Consider the following 24,229-nt stretch of genomic DNA (forward strand, 5'->3'; position numbering starts at 1 on the left):
AGTATAAATAGTCCAGCTTGGCAGCTCCTCATCACCACCTCCCTTATTTTCAGCTGCTGGGTGCAATCACCAGCACAGAGTAGGCACAGATTAGGTAGCAGGCAGCCTGGAATCACTGTCTATGTGCTCATTTGCTCTGCCAAGTCCCTGCTCTGCTCTGTGCTACTGCAAGAAAGGAACAGATGAGGGGGGACAACCACAGAGCTTGGGAAAGATCTGGAGCAGACACAGTGTCAGAAGCCATAAGGGACTGAGGAGAGACCCCTTCCCTGAAACAACTCCACAGGGACAAAAAGACCCTCACAAGTCCCACATACTGCTCTGAGAACCAGTCCCTTCCCTGGGGCAGTGAGGCCCTGCCTCACCCCCTCCTTTGCTGCAGGACCTACCCAGGAGTCAGGCAGGGGCCCTCAGTGGGTCCTTTCTGTCCTGTTTCTAGAGCAAAACCAAAAATCCAACAGGTCCAAGAGCTCCCAGACTGATGTAGGCACTAGGAATGAAAATGCCACTGTAAGTATTTTCACACAAGTTCTGTCTCTCCCTCCAGACACAACCACAGCCCAGACACACCTAGAGAGACCTTCCCAGCCTCACTCACACTCACTTCAGCTTGCTCAGCACCCCACAGAACCTATGACAAGTATATTTGCACACACATGCCCAGGGTCCTTTTTTCTTCTGTCTACACACCAATCCTAAACCCTCTCCCCACACAGTGGTCTGGTCCCCTTCTGCACACACAATGCCAAAACCAGAAACAGCTGTCCTGTCCCAAGACAGCAAAGTACAAAGCTAAGAGTTATTTGTTACCTTGATTTTTTTTTTTCCTTTCTTGTGTTTCCCTCGTGCCTCCTTCACTTCTGCTGTCTCTTGCACTGCCTGGAGCCACTCTTTATCCAGGGCTGTCTTCAGTTACCAGTCCTGCAGAGAAAGCAAACATGCAAGGGGTAAAGCAGGCTGCAAAGGAGGTTCACAGCACGGAAGACAGAAGCAAGTCTCTGAACCTGCCTGTTCAAAGACTGCCAGGTCTCTGAACAAAGCAGAGAGCCCATGAGAGGACACCGTGGCAGAAAGGAGAAAAGAGAGCACAACAAATAGCCAGTCTCCTCTGGCCAGGTGAGGGGCTCAGTACAACAGCCCTAACTTGGGGGACTTGGAGTACAGGAAGCCTGGATTCTCTTAGAGATGGGGAAAAAGAGAAACTAAGGAGAACTCTTAGTTCCTCTTCAAACTACCTTTCCACCTCCTGCTGCTGCCACCACTGGAATAAAGCTGTCATGCTTCCCCCATACAGGAGTGTCCATTTACACACAGTGAGAGGCAGGACAAAGCATATCTGCCCACAGAAGACAGTCTTAGGGAGAGTATCTAGTTACTGGTAAAGTCACCTATGTAAACTACAAGCCTAAAGACGTAACACATGGCCCTGCCAGATTAGAAACTACCCAGGGAACCATGATTTTATGCAGATACTGGCTGGCCATATACACTAACATGATGTACTAAATACTGCCACCTTTAGAAGGCCCTGATGACACAGAGAGGGCCACTGGAGCCCATACTGTGCAGTAGAACTGCATAGTTGAACTATGAGATCTCCATTATCTACCTTAAGCATTAACAAACCCTGGTTTTGCTTCACTGTTAAACCTGCTGGAGTGAAGCCAAAAGCAAAGCGTACACCTCTACAATACAGCAGATAAAATGAGCTAACCCAAAGAGCTTGTACCCTGAGCAAGAAAGGGGACTAGCAGCCAGACCCTGCTGATCTGCAAAAGGCAAATGCAGTAGCTGTGGCAGCTGCTGTGCTTTGGAGGAGCACAGAGTCCCTCCTGTAAGCAAAGGCAGCAGAGAGATCTCACAGAGCTTCAGACCAGGCTCCAAGGAAAGAATGATTAGACCGTGTCTGATCCTCAGAACATCACGGAGCTCATGGACAACCAGAGCTATGAAACCTGGGGGCCAGGCTAGAGACCCTCTTGTGGGTAGGGAAAGGTCTTCAAACATTTCTCAGGTCTGCTCTTGCACAGCAGCACATGGTTGGAGTGGCAGCCACCCTCAGTTACATCCTCTCTGCTGCTCAGGACCAAATTGCTGTGACAAAAAAAAAGCCATTCTGAAGAGCTTTTTGGGCTCGCTCACTTCTGACTCAAGCAAGGCAGCAGCTCCTGGAAGGGGCCCTGGCCAGGACAGCACACAGCAGGGATTGTGAATTGCATTATTGGAAATAATGGGTTTCTAACCCAGCTAGAGGGGATGTTTGAATATACAAGCTGACAGTCCACCTCTCTCTCACCTCCTTCCTAGATTATTACAAAATTCACTTTTCCATTCCCCACACAGATTACTGCAGCAACTTTGCTAGCTGCAGTGCCAGAGGCCTTCACCAAAGCCAGAGTAGAAGGGCCTGAATGGGGACCACCAGCAGAGACTTTCCCAAGCAGTCAGTCCCAGGTGAGCCAGACCCAACTGTACCCACAGCCTTTCTCAATTACTTTCTCAATTACTTAAAAAAGCCTTACATTCCCACCTGTGGCACCTGAAACACTGGGCTCTTTTCCTGACCTTACTGCCTTCCTTGTGTGGCTTCTTGTCTTCCATTGCCACTCTGAGTATCTGTGGCTCCTCTCTCAACAGCTCACCATCAACCTGGAGAAAAGGTGACCTCAGCATAGCAAGCTCCTGGCTCACCTCTAACATTCCCCCGTTCTTCAGCTCCAGCCAGGAGCACTGTCCCTAAAGGCCACAGCACCTGTCAGTCACTCCCAGCCTAACTCCCACTTGCACAGGGACACAAGTTGCACAGAGCAGTGATAAGCTGACCTTTATCCAGGAAGAAACAGCAATGAGCAGCTCTGCCCTCAAATCCTGGAAATGACTAAAGCCTTCCTATTGCCCTTCAGCATCTCCAAGCCAAACACCCCCATAGATGCCAAGTAGGAAAGTCTACAGGGACAATGAGGATGCTGAGGGCCCACAGCCCTCAGGCAGAGACAAGGTTGCCAGAGCCTTCCATTGCCTATCCAAAAAGCAGCCAGCCAGGCCACTGTGCAAGAGGAATAGGTGTCAGAACACAATGTGTCCTTAAGTATGTGGGGGCTTGATCCTCACTCCACTAATGCTTGGCCACAAGGCAGTGCCAAGAAAAACCACAGCTAGGACCCTGGCTAGAAGCAGCTGAGCATGATCAGGAGGGAGAAGACAAAGGGAGAAGACTGAATACTGCTCATACCACCAAGGCCAACAGGACAAGGATAAAGCAGTACCAGGAGCCTTGTCCTGTCACACAGGATTTCTACTTTGTGTGGCTTGGGAGGACAGCAGAGCATACCCACACAGCAGCAAGAGAGGAACAGAGATAGAGGGGCCACTCTCTTCCATCCAGCCACAAACCAGCACTCACAGGACCATTGCTGAAGCTGCTGCTCCCTCACACCTAGTCCCTCCAGTTCATGCAGCTTCCACAGACATTCAAGAGCCCAGGCTGGTCCTCAGCCTCAGATCCAGCCTGGGACAGGCGCTGCAGCTCTTCCAGTGGTACTCAGAGCACAGCAGCTGAAAGCCTTGGGGCTGCAGGGTCTGGAGTCTGCAGTGACAAATCTGGGGGCTCATCAGAAAGTGACACAGTTCTGCATGGAGCACAAGCGAAGGACAGGACATCTGAGTGACAGTCCCATCATCAGCTGTGCCCCACACATCCCTGTCCTAAAGGGCAGCACCCAACTGCTGCACCCCAGCTGTGCCCCTTCTCCTGCTGCAGAGGACACCAGGCCTACCTTTTCAAACAAACATCTCCACAGAGCCAAGCCCAGCAGCCATGGTGGGGGAGAGGCACTCGGAGCCTCGGCGGTGTGGGGAGGGAGCAGCGCGTGTAAACGAGCCTGTAACGAGTTTGTAATATGCATGTGTGGCGCGGCCTGCGCAGCGTCATCACAATGGCACAGGCACTTTCCCGCCTCATTGCCTCCCAAATGGATTTTAAATATCATTCCGAGGACACAATTATTTAAAACGCTGAACTAAACACTCACTAATGGGAAAACGGCGTGTGGCCTGCAGCAGCCATTCCTCATGGGGCCACTCTGCCCGTGTCACCCTCTTCTCCAGCCCCACAGCCTGCATGGGGCCAAAGGGAAGTGTTCTCCTTGTCGGAGGCCAAGCAGCACACCACTGGTACCAATCATGGGACCAGCTCAACACAGATCGTGTTCTCACAGGTTGTGAGAACACACCCTTTGACCCCATCCCGCTGTCTCTGACCCCAGAGCAGCACTCAGCCTGGCCTGAGGGGCACCGCTAGTCAGCCCCTGGGGCTCTCCTGGCTGCAGCTCCACGTCAGGGAGCATCTCACCCCACTGCAGGTCTTTCAGTTTGCCCCAGTTCAGCAGCAGGTAATACAGGGCTGCACAGAGAGGACATGAGAACAGGGATGCCTCCTGACCCAAGTTATATGGCCCTGGAAGCCACAGTTACAACATAAGATTTACTTTCTCACTTAATTAACTTCTTCGTTCACGAAGCCTAGCCATGATAATTAACTTCTGAATACCTCCCTCACCCCCAGCACATTCCCAAGCAGGGGAGATGAAGGAAGCAGCATTATTGTTGGCTACATCCTAGACTCCAGAACAAACGGAGCACAAAGAGAGAAAAAACAAAGAAACAAACTATTTGCAGCAATCCTTGCTGGGGAGAACATAGATGGAGACACAACTCCAAGGATGCCATGGACCCTCAATCCCATTACAGTACAGGCAGCACTAGGGACGACAACCTCACGCAGCAGTGTGTGTACTCACAGGGGAGTGCCTGCCTGACCTTTGATCATCACTCATCTCCCTTCCTCCAGGCACGGAGCCCAGGCCACCACGAGCTACCATTACTCAGGGACAACACCCTACCTCCGATTAAACAGAGAAGGGAAGGGCCACAGACCAGCACTGTCCCCACACACCAGCAGTTAAGCACAGAGAGGATGAGAGTCCCTTGCTGGAACTCTGGCTGTACATCAGGAGTTCATATTTTAACAGCTTTGGCATCACTAGAGCTATCCATCACTGGCTCATTTTCCTCTGAGTGCTGAACCGTTCTAGCCTCTGCTATTTGGAACAGTGTCTAATGATGCACCGGAGCAGCCACCTGGCAGCATGGTTGCCAAGGGACACAACGTGGGGAAAGGAATACACGCAGGTCTGCATGCTGCTGCCAGCCTCCACTGCCCAAGAAGCTCCCTCCCCTCAAACCTGCTCCACTCATAACAGACCAGAGGGATGCTCTGCCTCATGGTCCTCCACCACGTGAGGGGAAGAGCACATGCTCTTAAGCCATTGCTCTCTTACAGAACGGAAAACAGAACATAGGCATTGATGATATTTTTATGAACAGTCATTCAGTTTGTCACACTCTAGTACTCTTTTTGAGAGGTTGAAGAGCGGACCAAGGCAAAAAAAAAAAAAAGCTTCTTCTAACCCATAGACATGCATAGCTCATTAAAAACACAGACAGGGAGCCAAGAACATGCAACATGACAGCACTGCAGTGTTACAGCACTAAAAAAGCCTCCCTGGGAGACTTGTGAGGACACAGGCAGATCTGGACAGAGACTCACATGGAGTAAGGCAGCCACAGGATACTTTGGAAAAGAGCCTGCACAGGCTCCGAGTTAAGCTTTGCTTTTATTGCAACTTGAGTGCTTCTGGGTCATTCTCACAGCAACCAGTATCCTGTGAATCCGTGCTGGATGGCAGTCTACCCCCTCCTCCCAAAACAACTTCATCCAGATCTCGCTGGATCCACTAGGACAAGGGCATGGAGCCACAACTCCAGTCTGGAAACAGCTGAGCTGAGGAGCAGTTCTCACCAAAGCTAATCTGTGCCAGCACAGAGTGATCCCTCAGGAAGACCATGAATGACATCCTGTGCAGGCATCCCAGAGCAGCTCCACGGGAATATACTGTGGGGAGACAAGCAGCAGGATCCCTGCATACCTAGAGATGAACCCACCTCCACATGGAAAATGTGAAAGGGACAGTCTGGGCAGGTTGAGTGCAGAACTCACCCATTCCAAGAGCAACCTCCTCCTTCTGCCTCTCAGTCTTGGTTCATCTGCACTACCTGTCCCCATCTGCAAGGAAATGCAGGGATCTAGTAAGAGGAATGTGAGGCCATTCACCAACTCCATTCTTCAAGCCTTCGGTGACAGGATAGGGGGCAGGTATGACATGAAGTAGGATGCACAAATTTAAGTACTGGAGAATCAAGCACTTGCACCATTAAAGCCTTACTCCTCGGGGGCTCGCTCAGTGCTAATGCTCCACCAGACACCTCCAGGGAACAGCTGCTCATCTCGCCATAAATCGGCACCTTTCCTGGCTGGTTGTGTGGGTATCTGCCAAGAGAGCCAGGGTACCAGGGAGGGAAGTTGCACAGTCCACAGGCAGCCTGCTCCAAGCAGAGCAGCACAGGGATCCTTCCCATGCTGCAGGAATGGATCTGAGATCAGGTAGTCAGACAGACCCATCTCCAGGTCAGGAGCAGAACTGCAGCTCCAGGCTGCTCCTCAGCATTCCTCGTCTCACAGAGAGCACAGCTGCACATCCCACTGCTGGGGAAACGGGAGAGCGGCTGGAAAGGAGAGCAAGCACAGATACATGGCCTAGGGAGCAATAGACTGGGCAAGGAGATGGGCTGCTCACCTGTTAGATGCAAGTGGAGCTTGCTCTGCTTCCCACTCTCAGGCTGAGCTGTCAGACCTGTCTCCGATCACTGCGTCCAGCTGAGCGACCCCAAAAACCCGGCCCAGGGGCAGCCCCGACACAGCAGCTCTGCCACCAGCACCAGTCACACAGCCTGTCCCTACAGCACAGCCACCACAAGGCTCACAGGAAGGAGAAGTACAGTCTTGTTGGGCAAAGTGCTGCTCCACTCCTGTGCTCAGATCCAGTTTACAGGCCTGGCAGGGTGAAGGGAGCACTCTTCAAGGCTGTCCTACAGCCAAAAGGAAACAGAGCACCCAGTGCAGCCCCTTCCCTCCCTTCCCCAGCCAGCCACAGTCCACAGCAGCAGGGCTGGGTCTGACAGGATGATGCTCAGCCCCAACCCTGCTGCCTCCTATACTCTCCTGAGGAGCATCATGGACATCGTGTCTGGCCCACACTGCCAAGCCAGGCAGATCAGTACCCATCACAGCTCCATAGCTCATGAGACTCAGGATCACCTCACAAGTTTGTGAAATCCAGGACTGCCCCACATACTGTCACCTTGGACTAAACACAGCTCTGGTTCCTCCTACCCTGTTGTTGGCTGTGAACAGATGTTAGAGCCAGACATCCAGTCCAATGTGAAGCTGGGAAGAGGCACTGGAACAGGCTGCCCAGAGAAGTTACAGATGCCCCAAGTGTTCAAGACCGGGTTGGACAGGCACAGTGGAAGGTGACCCAGCCCAAGGCACGGGGGTGGAACTGGATGGACTTAAGGGTCTCTTCCAACCCAGACTACTCTATGATCTCCACCACAACTCCACCCAGAATATGCCCCATGCCTTTCCTTTCCACTGCAGACACTGAGGCAGCACCTCTGTGCAGGAACCCAGGACGGCCCTGCACACCCCAAGCAGGTGCTGTGCTCATGGGGCAGCCAGGCTGCCCCACCACAGCTCTGGAGGTCATCGCCTGCACCATCACTCTGGATACAACACTTCACCCTGAGGGCTTCCCAAGCTCCATGTGGACGGAGAACCTGTTCATGCTGCCTGCAGGGCCCTGGATCATTCCCATAGGAAGCACTTGGGAATACAAGAAAAGGCGGCCAGGGCCAGTTATTAACACGATAATACAAGACAGAACACAGGACACTCAGCCCTAGCCCAGTTTAGAGCCCTGCAAGACAAAGTTCTCGTCAAAGCAAGTGGAGGCAAAGGCTACAAGTCCTAGAAAGAAGATACTGTTTGTTTCTCCTGTCAGTCCAGCTCATTTGGCTTTGTTTGTCTCCCCTACCTAAAAGGGAGAAAGCCTTCACCAGGAGGAAAAAACCCAAACAACAGAAAACCAAACAACAACAAACAAAACCAAAATAAAAACCCAAGGAAAAACCCATCAGAAAAAAACCCTTTACCTTTGAAAACAGTTTATAAACATGAGAAACCCCCTTACCACTGCTAACTACACTCCACTTACTCAGAGGGATTCAGCTTCTGCTCTGAGCAGTACCAACTGACAACCCGGGCAAAGACACCCACCAAGTAAGGAAGCACTTGAAGAACCACAGGAAAGTCAAAGACAACAGAAGCTTTTAGCAGTCAGGAATCTGAAAACCAGGATAAAGAGTTTGGAGAACTGTGGAGAACTCACTCTGCTTCCCAGAACAGCCCTAGCTCTCCTCAGGCATGCCCTGTGGTCCCTGCTCCTACTTGTGTGTGGTTGTTTTCAAACAGCAGCTGTTCTTCCAGCCCTACCAAACAACCCCCACCACCACAGTTCAAACTGCCTCACACTTTGCAACACCAAAATTAAAGACACAATGTGTATTTCTATGCTTTTTTTATTTGCAGGCAGCCAACAGGAGGCTTTGCTTTCTCAGTTGAGTAAGACAATACCAGCTCCTGCAAGACTCCACAGGAAGCGGGGCCCGGGCTGGTTTCACTGGGGCCGGGTGGTCACTTGCTGCTGGTGTACTTGGTGACGGCCTTGGTGCCCTCGGAGACGGCGTGCTTGGCCAGCTCGCCGGGCAGCAGGAGCCGGGCCGCCGTCTGCACCTCGCGGCTGCTGATGGTGGAGCGGTGGCTGTACTGGGCCAGGCGCGAGGCCTCCGAGGCCAAGCGCTCGAACATGTCGTTGATGAAGGAGTTCATGATGCTCATGGCCTTGGAGGAGATGGTGAGGTCCGGGTGCACCTGCCGGGGGGTAACCGAACACCGTCTCACACACCCGTCACCCTGGGGGGAACAGGGACCCAGCCGCCCCAGAAAAGCAGGGCCCCGCTTCCCATCCCAGACAGGGCACTCTAACACCAAAGGGACCCACAGCTGCCACCCTGAGGGTCTCAAGTCATGGGCTACTTGCATTAGACTGAAGAGAGGCTCCCATAATGCCACAGCAGCTTTGGGATTGCACGATGGGAGCCCCCCCACAATCCCTGTGGAAAACAAGACTCCGAGGGATGAAAACACCCCAGTTTCCAGAACCTGCTACAGGCTCATGCTGATGACTGTGGCCTAGACAGTGCATTGCCAATTCCAAAATTTTTTTTTCTCATCTCACCAGAGATTTTAACACCTACTCACAAGCCCAGCAGGAGCTGTTCCTGCCCTCTTTACTTCTATTCAATTACTTCTTCAAGCAGAGCCATACAGCAGCACTTGCTCTCTCTAGGAAACCCTTCTCCTCTAGATCCATCTATTGTCTCCCACCCCCAGAATCTGTTCCCCCCCCCAGCTTCTGAGCCTCAACTGGGGCTCTCCTGTACCCACTCACCTTTTTTTTCATCTCACTAAAAAGCAGATTTCTTTCCTTCCTTCCTCTTGTAGTGTTAACATGCAATGGGTAGAAGTAACTTCATGGATAAAGCAGTTTCTAGCAGAAAAGAAATATTTACTCACCTGCTTCAGTACTTTGTAAATATAGACTGAAAAGGTTTCCTTTCTCTTAGGTGTCCTCTTAGATATTCTGTCCCCAGAGATGGAAACATGATCACGCTTCTTCCTAGGTTCCGAGCTCATCTCAGCCTCCAACAGAGCAACCAGCAGGTGCCGTGGGGCTGGCTATATAGCACAGGCCACAGACCCTAACCTGCCTCAGGTGCAGCCCCCCCCCAGGGAGCAGGAGCAGTACACACCTGTGGCTGATGATTTCTCTGGGCACTAAATGAAGGGTGGCTGGCCTGAGAGGAGCTTGGAAGTGACAGATTCAATTAAACTTTCAGACCTGAGAAAAAGTTTGAGGGTAACCTGGGCAAAGAGGGAGGCAAGAGCAGTAGCATCAGATTCACAGGGGAAAAATTGCCAGAGAAGAGCCATTCCCAGGTCCACCAGGGGTTTGGTGAAAGAAGAGATCCTCCTTTGGTGCAAGGGTGTGAACTAGAGTATTCAAGGTACTCCAGAGTCAAATGGGTGGAATCACATCTGTGCTATGGAACAAGTACCGCCCTCAGCGGGAACTCGGTAATGGGAGGGAATGTCACTGCGTTGTAAACTCCCCACCAGCCAGATTCCCCTGCTATCTCAGCTACCCGCTCTTGGGACTCTACCTGCTGCACCGAACAGGGCCTGGAAAGCCAGGAGGGAGGCAGGGGAGGGCTGACACCCCACGTATGGATTTGATCTGTCTTGTAAACCAGCGATCACACCAGCAAGAGTAAATATGACACAGGAATTAGGCTAAGCTAGGAAGATGTGCAGCAACAGAGTAGAGAAGTGAACAAAACAGTTTTCTGTCCTTTGGAGGGAAATGGAAACGTTTCAGCAGGCATCACAACAGCAATTTCATAGAAGGACCGTGCCAGTATGCTCGTCTAGGTGGGGGACACGCCGGGGTCTCTGTGCTGCCGTGCGCAGTCTCCTGCTTAGGGGCACATGCCATACTGGCATATTTGAGCAAATCACCTCTTCCAAGGAGTGAGCCTGGGAGACCCAGTCATCAACCAGTGACTCTGCTTCTGCTTGTGCAGCCCACAGTGTTTCACTGAACTGTTGTACTCTGGCCTGTCCTCATGGAGAGGCACCTGATCACCCTCCGTGAGTGCAAATAACCGTCACTGTGACAGGGCAGGGCAGGTTGTTCAGTGTCACAGAAGGGCCTCTTGCTCCCAGGAACTGAAACATTAGTGATCAGGCAGGACAGGCTGGAAGGGTCATGGCAGCTCTTTGTGAAGAAGAATGGGCTTGAAGATACAGGGTAGTGGAATACTCTGGGAATGGGAGGGACTCACACTGGGACTAAGGAGCAGGTGACATCACCACTTGTGCTTTGTAAGAGGCTGTGTGTTGACAAGGAACAACACAGGGTCCCCACTCTGAGGGACATTCCACTACCCCCCAGTTCACAGAGCTGTGAACAGGTGAGACCTTTGTGTTGGGGAAGACTTGTCACCGCAAGGGGAGCTGTGTGACCCTGGTCTCAGGTCATAGTACACGGGCTCTCTCGTGATGAAGGAGCTGGGGGCTGTTGTATCCCTTCCCAGCTGCTGCCATGTCTGCAACTGGCAGTGATACGCACACAGCTGTTTTTTCTGACAAAATGTTTAGTTAGAAGGAAGCCCTTTGGTGGAGGAGCAGCAACTGATCACTTGGCATTAGGCACAGGGAGACTTTACACAGCAAGGGTGGAGGCTCATCCACTGAGCAGTAGAGTCAGATTTGAACTCCCAGGTTTGGGGAATCACCATCTGCTTCCCTGGACTGCATGTGCTAGAGGCTGTCCGTGCTGCTGTGTGCTGGGCTTGGCTCCTCCTCGTGCTGTTTTTGGTGGTGTATGGATCTACTTGCAGCACATAGACAAAGGAATCCCATAACCCTGCACCTGTCACTTCTGGCTGTGGCTGTGTTAGAGCCAACCTCAGTTTTAGATCACAGGCAAGAGTAAATGTGCAGGCTCTAGGCCACTTCTTTCAAAGACCATCCTAGCAACTAAGGAGTAATTCTTGTAATTTATCTATAATTTTGCTTTCGTAAAAGACTAGAAAAGTCCCAGCTGAAACAGCTCTAAGTGCCACTGCCCCAGCTTGTGGCTGCCTCAGATCAATGCTCCACGACATCTGTTGGGTGGGAGCTGCTTCAGTGCAGTCCAATGAGCAGTGTCACCACAGAACAAATGAAGGTTAAATCAAGGCTCATAAAGCACGTGTATAGATTCCATTTTACAAGTCTTGGCTTACTGAGACCTCTAGTGCAGCTACAGCTGCTTTTGCTTTGAACATGTACCTGTGGTCCTTGTTTATAAATCAGAGACATCTCTGGACCCAAGAAGTTCCCCTCTCTTGGCAGCAGCAGACAGGTAACACAGCTCTCCTCTTGAATGCTCGAGTACTGCCTGTCATGCTGGCTGCCATCCCAGCGTCCCCAGGCCCTCCTCAGGATTTAACATTCCCAAAGAACTCAGTGTAAGATTGTATCCTACATTTACTATTGCCACTCAGATCTGAAATGCAGTGATTTGTTGCCAAGTCTTTGGTAGGAGTAAGGAAGAGCAGGATGAACAGCTGTAGCCTCAGACAGGACTCCCTGACCTCACCATTTTCAGAGCTACTTTGCAATCCTTTCAACTCACCAACACTTCCTACAACCCAGAGAGCAGAACAAACAGACAAGCACTAATCTATTCTTGTTTAACTCTTGTGACCCATTAGCTTTTTGAGTAATCGCTTCCCTATGGGTTGCTTTTACTCCCCCACTCCACCTCACAACTTTGGAGTACTCCACTGTGAGATATTCATCCAAGTGATTTTTCACTGCTATCTAGACTTTTCTGCAGAACTAAGTTGGAAGCATTTATACTATATAATAATATATAGTATACAATAATTTATCTGCATTATTTTATCAGAAACTACTTTTTTTGTTCTCCTCTCAGATCGTTGCTAAAAACAGTGAAAAACCTGAAGGTTCTGTTTTATCTACTGGAAGCAGCTCCTGTTGTGACATTTGTCCTATGACTGACACACAGTGCTTCCACAGAAGCAGTCACAACCTCGACAGGCCCTTTAGGAAAGAAAACCAAGGAAATGCTCTACCCCAAAAGTCAAAGTCAGTCAGCTGGCACTGGAGGAAGCACTGCAAGGGAGCACAGCTCCTACGTTTGTCCTGTCCTTCCTCTCCCCTGGCAGCATGTGGTCCTGGAGAGGCTGCTGGGCTACACGAACCCTTCACATGACCAGTGCAGCCATTCTCATGTGTCATGATAACTCATGATCAAAAGAATCTATTTGGTTTGATTTGCTACCTTTCCCTTTAGTACTTTTTTGCTTTAATAATAAATTAAAAATTTGTTTTATTCAAGCTTCTGTGGCACAGGGTGAGGTTTAAACACCAACTTTTTCAAAAATCTGTTATTGCAAACAAAATAAGTTTAGTTGGTTAGTCTGCAAGAAACTTGCAAGGACAAAATAACTCATAGTCCAGAAATCCTACATTACTGAGTCTCATTATTAGACAATTCAGGGAGAAGGAAAAAGCCACACCTGAGCCACTGTGTTGCAGAGGACACATGCTGGTGTTCCATAGATCTACATTGTGTTTCTGACTGATATCCACAACCCTTTCAATTTGTGTCTGCCACCATCTACAACAGAAGCATCAGTGGCTTGTTCCCCCTTCTGTCACCTGCTGGAAACCCGGTGTTGGCTCTGGCTGAGCAGAGGTGTCCCAGGTGTGAGGGTCCTGCTCGCTGCTTAGTGCCTGCAGAGCTCAGTACTCACCACTTCATGTAACTCTCAAGTTCTGCCACAGCTTTGGCTGTACTGAGGAACTGAACCTTCAGCAGGAAGGGTTGATCCTCACTCAAAGCTCAGCCACTGCAAGCCCCAACTACCACAGCTCACAAATCAAGACAAGATTGTTCTTCCCTCTTTATTGACTGATGGATTCTCAGGCAGATCTGTTAATTACACTGTTAAATAATAGTTAAAAACAAACCAAGGCCAGAGGAGTTTGAAGTGAAGTATCTAAACTGAAGCAGAAATTGGGAAGGAAGAGGCAGGAGAAGCTGGGCTGGGGTCTCCACCTGTGTTACTCTGCAGCTCAGACACCCTGACGGCCGCTGCCGTGACCCTGGGCCATCAGATTCCAGGGCCTGGCTCGGATGGGACATCATCTTAATATGGAAACGGTTGCCCAAATGTAGCCAGACTGGGAGAGAAGAGCTCTGTCCAGACACAGAGGTGCAAGGCAAGTCGAGGGGAAGCAGTATTGCAGCAATCCTAGAACAAAGCCAGCGAGAGCAGCAGTCCCGCTCCTGCCGGCGGGCGGGTGACTCGTGGCCACCGCCGGCCCCACAGAGCACCGGGGCCAGGGGCTCCTCAGCTCACACGTTGTGGGTCCGTTTGGTGAGCTGCGGGTCCTCGTCCACCAGCTTTGACTTGAGATGTTCCTTGTAGGCAAGGATGTCCCCTTGCCACTTGGTGATTGTCTGCTTCTCACAGACCCAGATCTCCTGTGCGACCTGAGAACAAGCACACGAGGAGGAGAGGTTTGCAGTACAGCATTTTATAATCTTATCAAAATGATAAAGTTAACTAAAAACTATTCTCTGAAGTCTGGCAAGAAAAGTTCAGAAACTCTCACATTTCAACTACCAAACAAAGCATCTGCAGAGAAACATCTTCCTTGTTTTTTTCTGCATAATTTATACAAGATTTTATAACTGAAAATCCTGGACCCCTCTACATTTCTGATTTCATTCATGCATTAAGAAGAAAAGCCTTTCTTGCTAAACTGGGAATTGAAACAAAAGTAGTTCTTGACCTGAACTACTTGGATATAACACACTGAAAAATAAAATTATACCTGAAGTTGCGGCCAAAGCTATAGCTGACAAATCAGTATTTGACATTTGTGTTAGGTTTTTTTCTATATTTCAAGTTCCTAATATTTTCCTGGGCTATCTCAATAATTGTTTAACATGAACACAGTAAAGGAATTGTGTGCAGTGATTTTTTTTCACTCACCCATCTTTTTGGGATATGTAAAAGCCAGTGAGTTGAAAACACCTTGTTTTAATTACTTAAAGTGTTAAAAAGGTGCTCTGACAAAATTAATGACTTTTGTTACCTGCTGGATGAGTCTGAAGTCATGGCTGACAAGCATCATTCCTCCTTCAAACTCATTGATAGCATCTGCCAGAGCATCTATGGTTTCTATGTCCAGGTGGTTGGTGGGCTCGTCCAGGAAGAGCATGTGGGGGTTCTGCCAGGCCAGCCAGGCGAAGCACACACGGCACTTCTGCCCATCCGAGAGGTTCCTGATGGGGCTCACCTGCCCAACACAGACACAGCTCAGGCTCTGCAGGCACCTCACAGCCTGCCACCCTGACCCAGAACACTTGGGTCTCACCCTGGGCCCCCAGCAGCTCCATGACACAAGAGGACAAATGTTCAGTCAGCCTTATACCTACACTGAGCTTCTCCCACCCATGGAACAAGGGAATTCCAGGGACTACTGAAGAATGAGTCTCCCCAGCAAGACCCAGCTTGTGCCAAAGATGTGCAAGGACAGTTGACTGGGGTCTGACTGGTGTTCAATGATGTAACCATCAAACTACTCTCAACTTCTGCAGTGATAAATGGCAAAAACAATGCAAAAATCAACACTAAACTGCAGTGACATTGACACCTCCTGTCACACGTGACGTATGATGTACAGGAGCACGTCATGCTCGGACTTGCTAGTACCACTGGTGAGCCTCCTGTCTGAACCAAGGGGACCTCACACCCAGCTGAGATCTTCTAACACTTCTGGCTGGTATTCATCTCAGAAATGAGAGATAAGCGAACTAGTTCAAGTTACAATTAAAGTGTGCTCAGGTCTAGCACTACACAACTTGTCTTCTTTTCACCCAGATTCTGAGGGGGTCACCCGTTCCAACCCATGTCTTGCTGTGAGCCATTTTTTTCTCCAATTTCAAAGGATTGGATTTTGATGCTACAGTGAGCCATGCTGCATACTGTATCACACTGTCAGACATCAGTGGAGGAACAGAAAACACAGCAGCTCTACTCCCCTAATGAGCAAAAAGCAAACCTCAACAGCTCACACTTACCTGCTGCTTCCCTGTCAGACCATATCTGCCAATGATTTTCCTCATCTCCTCCTTCTCCTTGATCTCTGGGTAGCATTTCAGCATGTACTCCAGGGGTGAGAGGTCTAAGTCCAACTGCTCTTGCAAGTGCTGCCAGAGAAGAAAAGTCAGCTTCAGGCTGTGCAGGGCACCCACTTCATGGCCCAAAGCACATCCCCCCTTACACCTCACACCCCTCTGGTACCAGCTGAGCGGCAGAACACAAGAGCCAATAATCCTACCCACAGGATAGGCCCTGCGCTGAACTATTATGCAACAGCTTTAATTTCAGGAGCAGAGTGCTGTTTCAGAATAGCAGGTTTGTCCACCACCAAACACAAGGCAACCAGCTCTGCCATTAGCAGGTGGGAGGCTGAACGGGAAGGACCACAGTCAGCAGGGTAAGGACACGAGCTGGAGCCCATTCCATGGACAGTTCCTTCCCCCTTCTCTGGGTACAAAAGGGCAGCAGTGGGAGGGGCCTTAGAAGCAGAACTAGAGGGGCAAGTTTCCTCATTCCTGACAGCTTTTTCCTCTACATTCCCTGTCCCTGGGGGCTGCTGCAGGGAGTACCTGGTGGTATCTACCGATCTTCACATGTGAGTGCTTGCGAATCATCCCATCTGTGGGCAGCAGCTAGAAAGGGAAGATAAAATCATTTCAGCAGGAAATCTCTCCTCTTGCTGTATGTCAGAAATACAGAATCCAGCCATCTCCACTCTGGCACAGAGGAGGCAGCCTGAACACGTAATCTGAGAGAAAAAGCCCTATACTGCAACGAGACCTCAGGATTTCCAAGGCCTGAGACTGGGGTGTTCTGGCAAATAAGTGCAGCTTTGTTGAAGACTATCCCAAGAATAAAGGTCCAGAGCAGGGTAGACAATGTAGGAAGCAAACCTCTCCTGTGAGCAGTTTCAGCAGTGTTGACTTTCCGGCTCCATTGGGTCCAACAAGAGCTACACGGGTATCCAGGTCAATCCCAAACTCCAAGTTATTATAGATCCATGGCTGAAAACCACAAAAATCATGCCACATATTATGCTTTTTCACTGCTCCCCAGACCCCTCTGCTGCACCTGTAATGCTCTGTCCTCAGCAGACCCAGCATGAACACTGCCAAGGAGTTTGCTCCACTAGTCATATGCTGCAGCCTGATCAGGAAGCTCAGCCAAATGCCTCCCACTCCCAAACCAAGCAGGAGCACAAGGGATCTGTGTATGCACACTCCCCATACTCACCCCATCCTTGCTGTATCTGAAGCTGACATTCTGCACCATGATGACAGGAGGGGGGATTTTCCCACAGGGTGGGAAGTAGAATGACAAAGTCTGTTAACACAGAATATCCACCTGTGAGACACCCCGGAGCACGAGACAGCCTGGACATTCTGGTACAACCATCCCTCACTACCAACATCAACTGTAGACCAAGGCACCAGACTGCAACTTTTTATAAGCCCCTCTATCAACTTACTCACAGATATATTCTGATGAGCTGCTTGCAAGCTCATCTGCTGCCTAACAAGTCCCTATTTCTTCCCCCTTGAAGCAAATGTGGGCTTGTACTCTTCAAACCAGTAGGAGTTGCTCTGAGAATCCTCCCCCATCTCCTATGAGCCTTTGGCACCCATTTCTGATTTCTGTATCTGCAAAATAGCCTCAATGGTATGACAATTCCACTTTCCTCCCCTAAAAACTCCTCCTCCTCTTCCCACTGTTCAGCATTATTCCATGCTGAGTACAGGGATCCTTGGCATCAGGAAGGGTATCTTGTTCTTGCTCCCAGCTTTGTCAGCCATTCCTTCTGTCTGCTAAAGATCATTCTACTTCTGTTGCCCAGGTTTCCAACACTGATCCCTAGATGCAATCCCATGTGTGATCCTACCTTATCATTCACAACTCTCTCTGTCAAGCCAGAAGCCATCATCTTTTGAAGAGTCTTCTCCTTGCTCTGAGCTTGCCTGGCCAGCTTTGCACTGCCATGGCCAAATCGTGCAATGTAATTCTGCAACAAAGCAAAGTCAGCCAAAAGCCACAGAGACAAGGTTGAGAAGGGGCAGGGATGCCCACCTGCATGGGTAGGAAGGTGCTTATGCAGCCAGGCAGGTACCTTCATATGGGCGATCTGATCTTGCTCCCAGTGGAATCGCTTCATTTGATTTTCTTCTAGTTCCAAACGAGTCTTTACATACTGATCATAATTTCCCTGGAAAGAGACGGTGGGATATCAGATGTGCCCAGAGAACAGCTCCTGTTTCTGCTGGTGGCACGGGGTACAATTTACTCACTGTGTAGTACTTGAGTTTGCGGTTGTGCATGTGGATGATGTTGGTGCAGACGCCATTCAGGAAGTCCTGGGAGTGGGATATCAGCACAAGGATCCGCTTGAACCTGCGGCACCACGTAAGTTGTTAGAGACTAAGCTAGGAAAAGAATTCCTGTTTGTTGGCCTTGATGGTGACAAAGGCTTCACATGCACCAGATTTCTCTTGCCTTCAATCAGATTAAGAACAAAAAGGTCACAGCCTGGGAGATGCTCTAGGAAACTGGCAGGAAAGCAGCTACAACCAGCTGCTGTGAGTAAATCCTGCCAACACCTTTCACTGTGGTAAAACACCCTGCACCACTGGACCAGTCTTTGTCTGTTGTCACAAGGAGCCCAGGGCTGGCTGCCCATGTGGCAGGTGACTCATGCTACTGATGTAGCTGACTTCATTAGCATCACACTTCCAAGAAGTTTCAACCTTCACTGCTCACTGTCCCCTTCCTGTAGACTCCCATCTGTTAGGCACCTTGTGCCTGGCTGCACTCCAATTCCATACAACGATGGGTCAAAGCCTCCCAAAAAGAAGTTCAAACTACTTCCCTAAAACATCTGACTTTTAAAGGAAGGATGCAAAAGATTTAACTGACAAAGCCGATGGAAAAACCTCTGCAAAGGCAAAGCCCCTCTCACAATACAGTCCTTTTAATGTACACCCCAGATAACCTGAGTTTCATAACTATTCCTAAGCTTTTTGCCTTACACCTTCACATTTTACCTTTGTTTATGAAAACCAGTCACCAACACAATAGATGAAATCAGCACACTCAGATACTACAGTTGTGCTAAAACAGAGAAACGGTGGGCAGGGAGATGAGCTGGGAGCCAGGTCTAGAAAGCTCATGCTACTGGTACAGCCCACGGTGCTTGTACACAGGCCACCAAGGCCTGCTCCTGGCTTTCCAGGAAGCCTCTTTAACTTGGGAGTACAACCCAGCATTTCTCATTTCTTCAGTGACAGGGAGACGGGGCCTGTCTTGAATTTGTTACCCTTGCATCAAGAATCCCACACAGCAGCAAGCAGAAGATGTCACTGCTACCACAACACAGTTATGTACGCACAAGAACCATAGACAGTTACTCCTGCAGCACTTGCTCACATGCTGACAAGATGTTCCAGCAGAAAAGCGCAACCCACAGAAGCAGCAAACTCCTCTGTGCTTACGTTTTCAGCTCTTCCTCCAACCACACACAGGCATCCAGGTCAAGGTGGTTTGTGGGCTCATCGAGCAGCAGCATGAAAGGCCGAATGAAGAGGGCTCTGCAAGGACAGGGGAGATGACGGCGTAGGGTGAGTGCGGGTAACCCAAAATCTCTTAGCTCTGCTCTGAGTTCTCAGAACTGTGTCCATGGCTCTTCAGAGTCAGGAGCAGGCGGGCATTCTCCCAGGAGGCAGCAGGCACTATAGCACTCACCTGGCAAGCGCCACCCTCATTCGCCAGCCACCACTGAAGTCCTTCAGCTTTTTCCTCTGCATGGCTGGCGTGAACCCCAAGCCGTGAAGGATACGTGAGGCCCGTGCTTCTGCCTTATCAGCATCCAGCTCCTCCAAACGTTCATATAGCTCCAAGAGTTTCTCACATTCCGCTGAAAGAGAGCCTGCCTGTCAGCACCTCTGCCAGTAAAGGGCTCTCAGCTGCACCTCTGCACAGCTAGGAAAGCTCACAAGCCCTCTGCCCTACTTCTATTCAGCACCCTCCATTCCCAAGCCTGAGACACTTTTTAAGAAGCTGCATGGAATAATTCATCCAAAGAATTGTCATTCCATTAGCGTCACTGCCATGTGGCAGCTGGGGGAAATAGGTGCCACAACATGTGAAAACTCCGCCAAGGAACCCAAATTTTCTTTGGTGGGGAAGGAAACGGAGGAAATGTCCCCTGGGACTCGGAGAAGCTTTACCGTCTTCATGAGCCAGACGTTCTGCCTCTCGCTCCAGCATGGCCCTCTCTGTGTCCACCTCCATCACACACTGCAGAGGGGTCTTGTCACTGGGGGGCATCTCTCGCGTCAGGTGATAGATGTCAATATGCTCTGGGATGGGCACTTCTCGCTTCCCAATGGCTGATAAAAGCATGGATTTCCCTGTGTGCAGATAACCACTCCACAATTAATTGTTGGATTCAGTGAGATCCAATGTCACAGCGAAACAGAAGAAATGCACTCAGATCCCATTGACTCCCTCCCTTTTCAAGCCCAGAAAATCCTGAGCAATTTCTTGCCCAAGAGGCCAGAAGACTTGGAGACACAGCAAAGCCCACTGCCTCACTGTGACAAGCTGCCCTCACAGCTAAGGGTCACCACCCCAAGGACAGGACTGAGACACGAAGAAGCTTTTTGGAAACCACTTCACTTCAGCCCTTGCTCAGATTTAGAGAACTTTGTTGTACTTCCTGCTGTCTAACCAGGTCTAACAGCTGTTACTAGGGCCCCATATTCCAAAGACTTCTAACATAGAGGGAAGTAAAGTACTCATCACTAGAGAACACTAGTGTTTTCCTGAAGGTTAAAGCAGCTGGTCACTCTTACTAGCACTTCTCCAATCACACCCATATTCTGCATCTCTCAATGTAGCGTCACCTTCTCCAGGCACTGTACAGTTGTTCCCACAGTCAGGCCAAACCACACACTCTTTACTCCTCCATAATGTGCACGTTCTTTGACCAATACCATCACTATTCGGTTTACTGGCACTACTAAGCAAATCATGTAAACAGGAATCAGACAGATTTACAGATCCCAGACATCTCACCCAATTCTCCACCGAAACAAGTTCAAATGCACAGTCCAAAGCCAGAATGCACTCTCAGACTTCTATCAGCAATCCTAGCAATTCTCCTCTCTGGGGAGAGACATGGGAGAACAGGAACTGCCATGGCCCAGCCATCTCTGTCCAACAGCCCTCTTTCCAGTTTCCAGCATCTCCCACCTGCACCTGCCCAGCTCCTCAGCAGCACAACACCCTCACTGAGCTCCAGGGAGCCATGTCACATCCCCACAGCTTACCAATGCCATTGAGTCCGATCAGGCCATAGCGTCTCCCAGAGTTCAGCTCCAGTTTGGTGTCACTCAGCAGCTCCTGGCCGTGGAAGGTCAGGGAGAGGTTAATGATGTGCACATCAGTGCTGTTGGGGTGGGAGGCCAGCACTCCTGTCACAGCTCGGGCAGCAGCTTTCTTTAATTCAAAGTCCTCCAGCTCCTTTGTAAGAGCATCCACCTCTATACGCAGGAAGATCAGAAGCGTTACTGATTTACAAATACAAGGGAAGCCATAAGCCCCTGTACAGAAAGGCCCAGGGGTATAAAAACAACTCCCAGCCCCCATTTCTATGGAAGAGTGGAGGACACTCAGATGCAATGACACTCAGCTTTTCATCTTAGCAGATGGATATACATAGTCTAACAGGAACTTCCACCTGCTAAATATCTAAATACCATATAAATGAAATAGGACCATCAGAATTAAGTCAGCAGCCAGAAGAGCGAGCCAGTTATCTGAGTGTCATGAGACTAACCCGTCCTGCAGGAAGTACTAGGATAGGAAGAGACCTTACAGAGTACTGCTTGCAAGCTTAAGGAAAGGGTTAGCCAAAAAAAAATTGGCTAGAAAATGAATGAAGGGAAAGGTTAGAGAAGAAGCAGCAGCATTGGAACAGGCTCTACTCATTTTCGGAGAAGCTACTACGTTCATCTGCATGTTTCCCTCTTCCTTTCCTCCTACAGTAACAGCAAATCATACAATCACAGAATCCTAGAATGGTTTGGGTTGGACCTTAAAGAGCATCTAATTCCAAACCCCCTGCCAGGGGCAGGGACACTTTCCACAAGCCCAGGTTGCTCCAAGCCCCAACCAACCTGGCCTGGAACACTTCCAGGGATCCAGGGGCAGCCAGAGCTTCTCTGTGCAGCCTGTGCCAGGGCCTCGCTACTCTCTTTCCTGTCATGCTGACCTCCTGTTGCAGCCCAACTTCACTGCTCAGTGAGATGCTGCCCTTGGAAGCAGCAAACGGCACTGGGGATCTCGGCAGCGCCGCTGCTGCTCAGAGCAGAGAGCTGAACGACAGCCTGGCTGCTAGCATCTAGTGCTCCTGGCAAAACCACCCACTCAGCCAAATCACTGTGAACACCACAGCAAATGTGCCTCAGCCAAGGAGCACAAAATGTCACTGGTGGTCACACGGGACCCCTCTGGACAGTGCCACAGAGCAGGAAGCAAAGAGGGGCAAGGGCGTTTTCCCCCTGATGTGTAAATAGCTCATGGAGAACTCCCAATAAGAAATATGCCAGTATCGACCCATATGGAATCACAGGATCTCCTGAGCTGGAAGGGATCCCCAAGTATCACCCAGTCCAGCTCCTGGCCTGGCACAGGATACCCAAACAATGCCACCATGGCCCAAGAGCACTGTCCAAACGTTCCTTGAGCTCTGCCAGGCTTGGGGCCAGGACCACTGCCCTAGGGGGCTGTTCCAGAGCGTGGTATAGGTTGGATATGAGAAAAGGTTCTTTCCCCAGAGGGTAGTGGGGCACTGAACAGGCTCCCCAGGGCAGTGGGCACAGCACCAAGGCTGCCAGAGCTCCACGAGTGTTTCGATGATACTCTGGGGCACATGCTGGGATTGTTGGGGCTGTTCCTGTGCAGGGCTAGAAGTTGCACTCGACGATCCTCGTGGATCCCTTCCAACTCGGCATATTCTGTGACTGTGACCCCCTCGGGGGGGAAGAGCCTTTCCCAGATTCCCGCCGGTCCCGGCACAGGCCCCGCCGCTCCCACCGCCCCGCCCGCCCCGGGCTGCACCAATAGGGAGGCGATATGCAAATGAGAGACAGACGGACAGACAGAGAGGGAGAGAGAGACAGACAGAAAGAGAGAGAGAGAGCCCCGCAAGGGGAGAGACAGAGAGACAGCCTCACACGGGGCGGGGAGAGGGAGAGAGAGACAGAGAGAGAGAGAGGGCGAGCGAGAGCGAGAGCCCCGCACGGGGGGAGAGCCCCGTGGCTGCGAAAGCAAGCTGTCCCTCGGTAAGCGTTACCTATGTCCTTCAGGGCCGACAGCGCCCTCTGACAAAGTCTCTTTTAGAGACAGGCTCTCAGACTCTGCAAACCAGGTACGTCCCAGAGAAACAGGTGAGGAGAGGGTGAGAGCAATAGCACCAAGAACAGAAAGAATTCAAGTGCTGCAGTGGTCCCTGCAGCAAGAAAGAAAACCCCAAACAAAACAAAACGAAAAACCAAAAAAAAATCCAAAAAGGTCAGGGCATCAAGTAGAAGCCCAGAAGATCGGGACAGTGTCTGTCTGAGGGGGGAGACGTCATCAGCCCTTTCCATCTTCACACTGCCGTGCCTCGAGCGAGGGCCACGGGCATCCTTTACACACACGGCCCATGTGGAGCCCCCGGGGGGTCCTGCTGCCCCGGGGCAGAGTGGCCCAGACGGCAGCTGCCGCAGCCGCCCGGCTCGGCGCAGCCCGTGCCCGAGGTGTTTCATCCGAAGAGAATCAATGTCCCGGCTCACCCAGCCGGGGCACGGCCGAGCCCCAGCCGGGCCCCCCACCACGGGACACCCAGGGCAGACACGGGACTGGCCGCTCCCTCACCTGGCAGCGCCGTCCCGTTGGCCTCCGGGGGCCGGACCTCCTGCGGCTCCGTCCCGGCATCGCCGTTCTCCTCCGGGGCCCGGCGCGGCCGCTGCCGGGCCTTGGCCGCCTCCTTCTTCTTGGCCGCCTTCTTCTTGGCCAGGTCGGAGGGCATGGCGCGGGGGGGGCTGAGATGGAGGGGAGACAGGCGCCGTTAGGCCGCGCCGCCCCGGGTCGCCCCGCCCCCGTTCCCCGCCCCGGCGACCCCGCGAGCCGGCGGCCCCGGCCCGTAGCACGCTGCGCCGCCCGGTCCTGTCGAGGGCTCCCGCCCGCCCGCTGGGCTGCCCGCGCTGCCCGGCCCGGCCGCTCCCGCCCCGCGCCCCCCGGGCCCGCGCGCACCGGCCTCTCGCGCTTTCCTTCTGTCGCAACAGCCCCGCCGCGACCGCGTGCGCGCGCCCCGCCCCCCCTGCGCGCCGGCCAATAGCAACGCCGAGTGTCACCGGCCCCCCCGGCGTGCCGGCCAATAGCAGCGCCGAGTGTCACCGGCCCCCCCGACGCTCCGGCCAATCGC

General features: G+C 51.3%; 2 protein-coding genes across 5 annotated transcripts; both read right to left on the reverse strand.

Moving 5' to 3' along the window:
* Positions 1-8,520: 8,520 nt before the first annotated feature.
* Positions 8,521-11,411, reverse strand: LOC135405579 (late histone H2B.L4). 4 transcript variants are annotated; one of them, XM_064640305.1, is made up of 3 exons: positions 9,832-11,411; positions 9,596-9,721; positions 8,521-8,890 (listed from the first exon to the last, which is right to left on the reverse strand). In XM_064640305.1, the coding sequence occupies exons 2-3, from the start codon at positions 9,713-9,715 to the stop codon at positions 8,654-8,656; spliced, it is 357 nt and encodes a 118-aa protein (XP_064496375.1). In that variant the 5' UTR covers positions 9,716-9,721; positions 9,832-11,411; the 3' UTR covers positions 8,521-8,653. The 4 variants fall into 4 exon arrangements, with proteins under 4 accessions (XP_064496375.1, XP_064496363.1, XP_064496367.1 ...); XM_064640293.1 differs by having other exon boundaries at positions 9,596-9,920; positions 10,598-11,410; XM_064640297.1 differs by having other exon boundaries at positions 9,596-9,943; positions 10,598-11,410.
* Positions 11,412-13,544: 2,133 nt separating this feature from the next.
* ABCF2 (ATP binding cassette subfamily F member 2) lies at positions 13,545-24,132 on the reverse strand. The gene is made up of 15 exons (XM_064640217.1): positions 24,058-24,132; positions 23,680-23,846; positions 21,090-21,302; positions 19,986-20,168; positions 19,501-19,672; positions 19,251-19,346; positions 18,051-18,153; positions 17,873-17,968; positions 17,648-17,767; positions 17,002-17,091; positions 16,662-16,772; positions 16,338-16,400; positions 15,747-15,875; positions 14,759-14,962; positions 13,545-14,150 (listed from the first exon to the last, which is right to left on the reverse strand). The coding sequence occupies exons 2-15, from the start codon at positions 23,831-23,833 to the stop codon at positions 14,013-14,015; spliced, it is 1,872 nt and encodes a 623-aa protein (XP_064496287.1). The 5' UTR covers positions 23,834-23,846; positions 24,058-24,132; the 3' UTR covers positions 13,545-14,012.
* Positions 24,133-24,229: the final 97 nt, after the last annotated feature.

This window comes from Pseudopipra pipra, chromosome 1 (genome assembly GCF_036250125.1).
Source record: "Pseudopipra pipra isolate bDixPip1 chromosome 1, bDixPip1.hap1, whole genome shotgun sequence".
Lineage (NCBI taxonomy): Eukaryota > Metazoa > Chordata > Aves > Passeriformes > Pipridae > Pseudopipra > Pseudopipra pipra.